At 39.1% G+C, this 11,241-nt stretch overlaps 1 protein-coding gene across 1 annotated transcript; it reads left to right on the forward strand.

The window, feature by feature from the left end:
* The first annotated feature begins 5,150 nt into the window (after window positions 1-5,150).
* LOC142242449 (uncharacterized) lies at window positions 5,151-5,680 on the forward strand. Its single transcript, XM_075314021.1, has 2 exons — window positions 5,151-5,437; window positions 5,529-5,680. Exons 1-2 carry the CDS (start codon window positions 5,389-5,391, stop codon window positions 5,678-5,680), a joined length of 201 nt encoding a protein of 66 aa, XP_075170136.1. The 5' UTR covers window positions 5,151-5,388.
* The last annotated feature ends 5,561 nt before the right edge of the window (window positions 5,681-11,241 follow it).

Below are 11,241 nucleotides of genomic sequence, written 5' to 3' on the forward strand. Positions count from 1 at the left end.
AGAGGTCATTACCTATATTTTTATGTATGTCATGAGTTCCAACAGTGTTTTTGGACGAAGATATGCCTGATTCCAAGTTTTCCACTGGGGGGCAGAACATAGATTCTACCATGGAAGCCAGGAACGGACTTCGTTCAAAATTCCGCTAATGGGACATCAAAGTGGAGGTCATTACCTACATTTTGATGTATGTCATGTGTTCCAACAGTGTTTTTGAACGAAGATATCCCTGATTCCAAGTTTTCCACTGGGGGGCAGAACATAGATTCTACCATGGAAGCCAGGAACGGACTTCTTTCAAAATTCCGCTAATGGGACATCAAAGTGGAGGTCATTACCTACATTTTGATGTACGCCATGTGCTCCAAGAGTATTTTTGGACGAAGATATCCCGGTTTCCATTTGTGACACCTTGAAATCACATTGAGAATGTTTCTCAATGTGAAGGTTCAATTATTTTTAATAAAAATTCATTCATGAAGAAAACTTGGTAACAATGAAATTCGAAAGTTTTGGCAACTCCGGTGGAGTTGTTTGTTGTCGTGCAAAATTAATAATAATAAAATAATTTTATTTATTATTTTATTAAAAATGAAGATCTCACGGTACAGCACAAACACAAATGGTAAAAATATTAGAGTTTTTATTGTTCGCTATGTTGTACATCAAAATATTCCACAGTCATAGCGTTTTGGCGCCAAAACGTGAATTGGCATGCATATTGAGAAAGAAGGGAACAACAGAATTCATTCAGGAATATGATTTATGGAGAAGGCAATCGCCGTGAACAAATTGGATGTGTTGGAGGTAGTATGGAAATTATTATCTGCACTCCTGATCGTTTAAATTGTACAAGCGAATGTTATTGACACAGCCACTATTACTTATCTATTTTTAGATGAAGCTCATCGTATTTTGGATATGGGTTTTGAACCTCAGATTCGGAAGATATCATTGGATATACGGCCCGATAAACAACCCGTAATGACAAGTGCTAGGAGTCCGACATTTTACCGACGGTTATTTGAACAATCCCATACCGGTGCGTGATGTATCATTGGATTTGGTCGAGCAAACAATCGAAATTGTTGAAGAGAATGGAAAATTCTATTTGGTAAAGATTTTTATTAAATATGTGGAAGCTTTAGCTGATGATTTGTCTAATGATTTAAAATTAGATGGTTTTCGCTATTGCAGATATTATCTGTGGTGAAGTGAACAATCTTATGGCAACTGATATCGCCTCACGTGGCGGCCATAGAAGATATAACCCATGTCATCAATTTCCAGTTCCGAAATATCGAAGAATACAGTAACAGTGCTATATTTAGTTATAGAACTCGATCCGATTGGGGCATAGCATCGAAATTAATTCTTATACCTGAAGAAGCTGGTCAGGATATACCATCTGACTCCCGACCATGGCTGAACCTTTTGCTAAAACCAAAGAACGCTGTGCTGAAGAAGCACATAAATTTAATCGAATGCAATGTGGCAGAGTAGGCGTAAGTTATGGCGGTCGTAGTGGTAGTAAATAACATGGAAAATCTTCCAAACGACCTATGAATTAGCACAAACATTTTTATTGATTTTCTGTTGGATTCCATAAAAATCTATTACATATTCATTATTAACGTTAAAGGTGATTTTTTATTAAAATATGTATGTAGTAACATTTTTGCTGTTAAAGGTGGGTACTATGTTCGGTTTTCGAGTTGAAAATCATTTTATTTTCTCGATTTTTCCACTGGGGGGCTGAACATAGATTCTACCATGGAAGCCAGGAACGGACTTCGTTAAAAATTCCGCTAATGGGACATCAAAGTGGAGGTCAATACCTACATTTTGATGTATGCCATGAGTTCCAACAGTGTTTTTGGACGAAGATATCCCTGATTCCAACTTTTCCACTAGGGGGCAAGACAATGATTCTACCATGGAAGCGAGGAACGGACTTCGTTCAAAATTCCGCTAATGGGACATCAAAGTGGAGGTCGTTACCTACATTCTGATGTATGTCATGAGTTCCAGCAGTGTTTTTGGACGAAGATATCCCTGATTCCAAGTTTTCCACTGGGGAACAGAACATAGATTCTACCATGGAAGCCAGGAACGGACTTCGTTCAAAATTCCGCTAATGGGACATCAAAGTGGAGGTCATTACCTACATTTTGATGTATGTCATGTGTTCCAACAGTGTTTTTGGACGAAGATATGCCTGATTCCAAGTTTTCCACTGGGGGGCAGAACATAGATTCTACCATGGAAGCCAGGAACGGACTTCGTTCAAAATTCCGCTAATGGGACATCAAAGTAGAGGTCATTACCTATATTTTTATGTATGTCATGAGTTCCAACAGTGTTTTTGGACGAAGATATGCCTGATTCCAAGTTTTCCACTGGGGGGCAGAACATAGATTCTACCATGGAAGCCAGGAACGGACTTCGTTCAAAATTCCGCTAATGGGACATCAAAGTGGAGGTCATTACCTACATTTTGATGTATGTCATGTGTTCCAACAGTGTTTTTGAACGAAGATATCCCTGATTCCAAGTTTTCCACTGGGGGGCAGAACATAGATTCTACCATGGAAGCCAGGAACGGACTTCTTTCAAAATTCCGCTAATGGGACATCAAAGTGGAGGTCATTACCTACATTTTGATGTACGCCATGTGCTCCAAGAGTATTTTTGGACGAAGATATCCCGGTTTCCATTTGTGACACCTTGAAATCACATTGAGAATGTTTCTCAATGTGAAGGTTCAATTATTTTTAATAAAAATTCATTCATGAAGAAAACTTGGTAACAATGAAATTCGAAAGTTTTGGCAACTCCGGTGGAGTTGTTTGTTGTCGTGCAAAATTAATAATAATAAAATAATTTTATTTATTATTTTATTAAAAATGAAGATCTCACGGTACAGCACAAACACAAATGGTAAAAATATTAGAGTTTTTATTGTTCGCTATGTTGTACATCAAAATATTCCACAGTCATAGCGTTTTGGCGCCAAAACGTGATTTGGCATGCATATTGAGAAAGAAGGGAACAACAGAATTCATTCAGGAATATGATTTATGGAGAAGGCAATCGCCGTGAACAAATTGGATGTGTTGGAGGTAGTATGGAAATTATTATCTGCACTCCTGATCGTTTAAATTGTACAAGCGAATGTTATTGACACAGCCACTATTACTTATCTATTTTTAGATGAAGCTCATCGTATTTTGGATATGGGTTTTGAACCTCAGATTCGGAAGATATCATTGGATATACGGCCCGATAAACAACCCGTAATGACAAGTGCTAGGAGTCCGACATTTTACCGACGGTTATTTGAACAATCCCATACCGGTGCGTGATGTATCATTGGATTTGGTCGAGCAAACAATCGAAATTGTTGAAGAGAATGGAAAATTCTATTTGGTAAAGATTTTTATTAAATATGTGGAAGCTTTAGCTGATGATTTGTCTAATGATTTAAAATTAGATGGTTTTCGCTATTGCAGATATTATCTGTGGTGAAGTGAACAATCTTATGGCAACTGATATCGCCTCACGTGGCGGCCATAGAAGATATAACCCATGTCATCAATTTCCAGTTCCGAAATATCGAAGAATACAGTAACAGTGCTATATTTAGTTATAGAACTCGATCCGATTGGGGCATAGCATCGAAATTAATTCTTATACCTGAAGAAGCTGGTCAGGATATACCATCTGACTCCCGACCATGGCTGAACCTTTTGCTAAAACCAAAGAACGCTGTGCTGAAGAAGCACATAAATTTAATCGAATGCAATGTGGCAGAGTAGGCGTAAGTTATGGCGGTCGTAGTGGTAGTAAATAACATGGAAAATCTTCCAAACGACCTATGAATTAGCACAAACATTTTTATTGATTTTCTGTTGGATTCCATAAAAATCTATTACATATTCATTATTAACGTTAAAGGTGATTTTTTATTAAAATATGTATGTAGTAACATTTTTGCTGTTAAAGGTGGGTACTATGTTCGGTTTTCGAGTTGAAAATCATTTTATTTTCTCGATTTTTCCACTGGGGGGCTGAACATAGATTCTACCATGGAAGCCAGGAACGGACTTCGTTAAAAATTCCGCTAATGGGACATCAAAGTGGAGGTCAATACCTACATTTTGATGTATGCCATGAGTTCCAACAGTGTTTTTGGACGAAGATATCCCTGATTCCAACTTTTCCACTAGGGGGCAAGACAATGATTCTACCATGGAAGCGAGGAACGGACTTCGTTCAAAATTCCGCTAATGGGACATCAAAGTGGAGGTCGTTACCTACATTCTGATGTATGTCTTGAGTTCCAGCAGTGTTTTTGGACGAAGATATCCCTGATTCCAAGTTTTCCACTGGGGAACAGAACATAGATTCTACCATGGAAGCCAGGAACGGACTTCGTTCAAAATTCCGCTAATGGGACATCAAAGTGGAGGTCATTACCTACATTTTGATGTATGTCATGTGTTCCAACAGTGTTTTTGAACGAAGATATCCCTGATTCCAAGTTTTCCACTGGGGGGCAGAACATAGATTCTACCATGGAAGCCAGGAACGGACTTCGTTCAAAATTCCGCTAATGGGACATCAAAGTAGAGGTCATTACCTACATTTTTATGTATGTCATGAGTTCCAACAGTGTTTTTGGACGAAGATATGCCTGATTCCAAGTTTTCCACTGGGGGGCAGAACATAGATTCTACCATGGAAGCCAGGAACGGACTTCGTTCAAAATTCCGCTAATGGGACATCAAAGTGGAGGTCATTACCTACATTTTGATGTATGTCATGTGTTCCAACAGTGTTTTTGAACGAAGATATCCCTGATTCCAAGTTTTCCACTGGGGGGCAGAACATAGATTCTACCATGGAAGCCAGGAACGGACTTCTTTCAAAATTCCGCTAATGGGACATCAAAGTGGAGGTCATTACCTACATTTTGATGTACGCCATGTGCTCCAAGAGTATTTTTGGACGAAGATATCCCGGTTTCCATTTGTGACACCTTGAAATCACATTGAGAATGTTTCTCAATGTGAAGGTTCAATTATTTTTAATAAAAATTCATTCATGAAGAAAACTTGGTAACAATGAAATTCGAAAGTTTTGGCAACTCCGGTGGAGTTGTTTGTTGTCGTGCAAAATTAATAATAATAAAATAATTTTATTTATTATTTTATTAAAAATGAAGATCTCACGGTACAGCACAAACACAAATGGTAAAAATATTAGAGTTTTTATTGTTCGCTATGTTGTACATCAAAATATTCCACAGTCATAGCGTTTTGGCGCCAAAACGTGATTTGGCATGCATATTGAGAAAGAAGGGAACAACAGAATTCATTCAGGAATATGATTTATGGAGAAGGCAATCGCCGTGAACAAATTGGATGTGTTGGAGGTAGTATGGAAATTATTATCTGCACTCCTGATCGTTTAAATTGTACAAGCGAATGTTATTGACACAGCCACTATTACTTATCTATTTTTAGATGAACCTCATCGTATTTTGGATATGGGTTTTGAACCTCAGATTCGGAAGATATCATTGGATATACGGCCCGATAAACAACCCGTAATGACAAGTGCTAGGAGTCCGACATTTTACCGACGGTTATTTGAACAATCCCATACCGGTGCGTGATGTATCATTGGATTTGGTCGAGCAAACAATCGAAATTGTTGAAGAGAATGGAAAATTCTATTTGGTAAAGATTTTTATTAAATATGTGGAAGCTTTAGCTGATGATTTGTCTAATGATTTAAAATTAGATGGTTTTCGCTATTGCAGATATTATCTGTGGTGAAGTGAACAATCTTATGGCAACTGATATCGCCTCACGTGGCGGCCATAGAAGATATAACCCATGTCATCAATTTCCAGTTCCGAAATATCGAAGAATACAGTAACAGTGCTATATTTAGTTATAGAACTCGATCCGATTGGGGCATAGCATCGAAATTAATTCTTATACCTGAAGAAGCTGGTCAGGATATACCATCTGACTCCCGACCATGGCTGAACCTTTTGCTAAAACCAAAGAACGCTGTGCTGAAGAAGCACATAAATTTAATCGAATGCAATGTGGCAGAGTAGGCGTAAGTTATGGCGGTCGTAGTGGTAGTAAATAACATGGAAAATCTTCCAAACGACCTATGAATTAGCACAAACATTTTTATTGATTTTCTGTTGGATTCCATAAAAATCTATTACATATTCATTATTAACGTTAAAGGTGATTTTTTATTAAAATATGTATGTAGTAACATTTTTGCTGTTAAAGGTGGGTACTATGTTCGGTTTTCGAGTTGAAAATCATTTTATTTTCTCGATTTTTCCACTGGGGGGGCTGAACATAGATTCTACCATGGAAGCCAGGAACGGACTTCGTTAAAAATTCCGCTAATGGGACATCAAAGTGGAGGTCAATACCTACATTTTGATGTATGCCATGAGTTCCAACAGTGTTTTTGGACGAAGATATCCCTGATTCCAACTTTTCCACTAGGGGGCAAGACAATGATTCTACCATGGAAGCGAGGAACGGACTTCGTTCAAAATTCCGCTAATGGGACATCAAAGTGGAGGTCGTTACCTACATTCTGATGTATGTCATGAGTTCCAGCAGTGTTTTTGGACGAAGATATCCCTGATTCCAAGTTTTCCACTGGGGAACAGAACATAGATTCTACCATGGAAGCCAGGAACGGACTTCGTTCAAAATTCCGCTAATGGGACATCAAAGTGGAGGTCATTACCTACATTTTGATGTATGTCATGTGTTCCAACAGTGTTTTTGAACGAAGATATCCCTGATTCCAAGTTTTCCACTGGGGGGCAGAACATAGATTCTACCATGGAAGCCAGGAACGGACTTCGTTCAAAATTCCGCTAATGGGACATCAAAGTAGAGGTCATTACCTACATTTTTATGTATGTCATGAGTTCCAACAGTGTTTTTGGACGAAGATATGCCTGATTCCAAGTTTTCCACTGGGGGGCAGAACATAGATTCTACCATGGAAGCCAGGAACGGAATTCGTTCAAAATTCCGCTAATGGGACATCAAAGTAGAGGTCATTACCTACATTCTGATGTATGTCATGAGTTCCAACAGTGTTTTTGGACGAAGATATGCCTGATTCCAAGTTTTCCACTGGGGTGCAGAACATAGATTCTACCATGGAAGCCAGGAACGGACTTCGTTCAAAATTCCGCTAATGGGACATCAAAGTGGAGGTGATTACCTACATTCTGATGTATGTCATGAGTTCCAACAGTGTTTTTGGACGAAGATATCCCTGATTACAAGTTTTCCACTGGGGGGCAGAACATAGATTCTACCATGGAAGCCAAGAACGAACTTCGTTCAAAATTCCGCTAATGGGACATCAAAGTGAAGGTCAATACCTACATTTTGATGTATGCCATGAGTTCCAACAGTGTTTTTGGACGAAGATATGCCTGATTCCAAGTTTTCCACTGGGGGGCAGAACATAGATTCTACCATGGAAGCCAGGAACGGACTTCGTTCAAAATTCCGCTAATGGGACATCAAAGTAGAGGTCATTACCTACATTCTGATGTATGTCATGAGTTCCAACAGTGTTTTTGGACGAAGATATGCCTGATTCCAAGTTTTCCACTGGGGTGCAGAACATAGATTCTACCATGGAAGCCAGGAACGGACTTCGTTCAAAATTCCGCTAATGGGACATCAAAGTGGAGGTGATTACCTACATTCTGATGTATGTCATGAGTTCCAACAGTGTTTCTGGACGAAGATATCCCTGATTGCAAGTTTTCCACTGGGGGGCAGAACATAGATTCTACCATGGAAGCCAAGAACGAACTTCGTTCAAAATTCCGCTAATGGGACATCAAAGTGAAGGTCAATACCTACATTTTGATGTATGCCATGAGTTCCAAGAGTGTTTTTGGACGAAGATATCCGTGATTCCAAGTTTTCCACTGGGGGGCAGAACATAGATTCTACCATGGAAGCCAGGAACGGACTTCGTTCAAAATTCCGCTAATGGGACATCAAAGTGGAGGTCATTACCTACATTTTGATGTACGCCATGTGCTCCAAGAGTGTTTTTGGACGAAGATATTCCGGTTTCCATTTGTGACACCTTGAAATCACATTGAGAATGTTTCTCAATGTGAAGGTTCAATTATTTTCAATAAAAATGCATTCATGAAGAAAACTTGGTAACAATGAAATTCGAAAGTTTTGGCAACTCCGGTGGATTGGTTTGTTGTCGTGCAAAATTTAGAATAATAAAATAATTTTATTTATTATTTTATTAAAAATGAAGATCTCACGGTACAGCACAAACACAAATGGTAAAAATATTAGAGTTTTTATTGTTCGCTATGTTGTACATCAAAATATTCCACAGTCATAGCGTTTTGGCGCCAAAACGTGAATTGGCATGCAAATTGAGAAAGAAGGGAACAACAGAATTCATTCAGGAATATGATTTATGGAGAAGGCAATCGCCGTGAACAAATTGGATGTGTTGGAGGTAGTATGGAAATTATTATCTGCACTCCTGATCGTTTAAATTGTACAAGCGAATGTTATTGACACAGCCACTATTACTTATCTATTTTTAGATGAAGCTCATCGTATTTTGGATATGGGTTTTGAACCTCAGATTCGGAAGATATCATTGGATATACGGCCCGATAAACAACCCGTAATGACAAGTGCTAGGAGTCCGACATTTTACCGACGGTTATTTGAACAATCCCATACCGGTGCGTGATGTATCATTGGATTTGGTCGAGCAAACAATCGAAATTGTTGAAGAGAATGGAAAATTCTATTTGGTAAAGATTTTTATTAAATATGTGGAAGCTTTAGCTAATGATTTAAAATTAGATGGTTTTCGCTATTGCAGATATTATCTGTGGTGAAGTGAACAATCTTATGGCAACTGATATCGCCTCACGTGGCGGCCATAGAAGATATAACCCATGTCATCAATTTCCAGTTCCGAAATATCGAAGAATACAGTAACAGTGCTATATTTAGTTATAGAACTCGATCCGATTGGGGCATAGCATCGAAATTAATTCTTATACCTGAAGAAGCTGGTCAGGATATACCATCTGACTCCCGACCATGGCTGAACCTTTTGCTAAAACCAAAGAACGCTGTGCTGAAGAAGCACATAAATTTAATCGAATGCAATGTGGCAGAGTAGGCGTAAGTTATGGCGGTCGTAGTGGTAGTAAATAACATGGAAAATCTTCCAAACGACCTATGAATTAGCACAAACATTTTTATTGATTTTCTGTTGGATTCCATAAAAATCTATTACATATTCATTATTAACGTTAAAGGTGATTTTTTATTAAAATATGTATGTAGTAACATTTTTGCTGTTAAAGGTGGGTACTATGTTCGGTTTTCGAGTTGAAAATCATTTTATTTTCTCGATTTTTCCACTGGGGGGCTGAACATAGATTCTACCATGGAAACCAGGAACGGACTTCGTTAAAAATTCCGCTAATGGGACATCAAAGTGGAGGTCAATACCTACATTTTGATGTATGCCATGAGTTCCAACAGTGTTTTTGGACGAAGATATCCCTGATTCCAACTTTTCCACTAGGGGGCAAGACAATGATTCTACCATGGAAGCGAGGAACGGACTTCGTTCAAAATTCCGCTAATGGGACATCAAAGTGGAGGTCGTTACCTACATTCTGATGTATGTCATGAGTTCCAGCAGTGTTCTTGGACGAAGATATCCCTGATTCCAAGTTTTCCACTGGGGAACAGAACATAGATTCTACCATGGAAGCCAGGAACGGACTTCGTTCAAAATTCCGCTAATGGGACATCAAAGTGGAGGTCATTACCTACATTTTGATGTATGTCATGTGTTCCAACAGTGTTTTTGAACGAAGATATCCCTGATTCCAAGTTTTCCACTGGGGGGCAGAACATAGATTCTACCATGGAAGCCAGGAACGGACTTCGTTCAAAATTCCGCTAATGGGACATCAAAGTAGAGGTCATTACCTACATTTTTATGTATGTCATGAGTTCCAACAGTGTTTTTGGACGAAGATATGCCTGATTCCAAGTTTTCCACTGGGGGGCAGAACATAGATTCTACCATGGAAGCCAGGAACGGACTTCGTTCAAAATTCCGCTAATGGGACATCAAAGTAGAGGTCATTACCTACATTCTGATGTATGTTATGAGTTCCAACAGTGTTTTTGGACGAAGATATGCCTGATTCCAAGTTTTCCACTGGGGTGCAGAACATAGATTCTACCATGGAAGCCAGGAACGGACTTCGTTCAAAATTCCGCTAATGGGACATCAAAGTGGAGGTGATTACCTACATTCTGATGTATGTCATGAGTTCCAACAGTGTTTTTGGACGAAGATATCCCTGATTGCAAGTTTTCCACTGGGGGGCAGAACATAGATTCTACCATGGAAGCCAGGAACGGACTTCGTTCAAAATTCCGCTAATGGGACATCAAAGTGGAGGTCAGTACCTACATTTTGATGTATGTCATGTGTTCCAACAGTGTTTTTGAACGAAGATATCCCTGATTGCAAGTTTTCCACTGGGGGGCAGAACATAGATTCTACCATGGAAGCCAGGAACGAACTTCGTTCAAAATTCCGCTAATGGGACATCAAAGTGAAGGTCAATGCCTACATTTTGATGTATGCCATGAGTTCCAACAGTGTTTTTGAACGAAGATATCCCTTATTGCAAGTTTTCCACTGGGGGACAGAACATAGATTCTACCATGGAAGCCAGGAACGGACTTCGTTCAAAATTCCGCTAATGGGAAATCAAAGTGGAGGTCAGTACCTACATTTTGATGTATGTCATGTGTTCCAACAGTGTTTTTGAACGAAGATATCCCTGATTGCAAGTTTTCCACTGGGGGGCAGAACATAGATTCTACCATGGAAGCCAGGAACGAACTTCGTTCAAAATTCCGCTAATGGGACATCAAAGTGAAGGTCAATACCTACATTTTGATGTATGCCATGAGTTCCAAGAGTGTTTTTGGACGAAGATATCCGTGATTCCAAGTTTTCCACTGGGGGGCAGAACATAGATTCTACCATGGAAGCCAGGAACGGACTTCGTTAAAAATTCCGCTAATGGGACATCAAAGTGGAGGTCAATACCTACATTTTGATGTATGCCATGAG

Source organism: Haematobia irritans, unplaced genomic scaffold (genome assembly GCF_050003625.1).
Source record: "Haematobia irritans isolate KBUSLIRL unplaced genomic scaffold, ASM5000362v1 scaffold_16, whole genome shotgun sequence".
Lineage (NCBI taxonomy): Eukaryota > Metazoa > Arthropoda > Insecta > Diptera > Muscidae > Haematobia > Haematobia irritans.

What these genes read in the sequence shown, in the direction of transcription:
- LOC142242449 (XM_075314021.1), top strand. Translation starts at nt 5,389, where the DNA reads ATGATTTATGGAGAAGGCAATCGCCGTGAACAAATTGGATGTGTTGGA. An exon ending in ACAAATTGGATGTGTTGGAG is followed by an intron (nt 5,438 to 5,528) that starts GTAGTATGGAAA and finishes ATCTATTTTTAG; the next exon opens with ATGAACCTCATCGTATTTTG.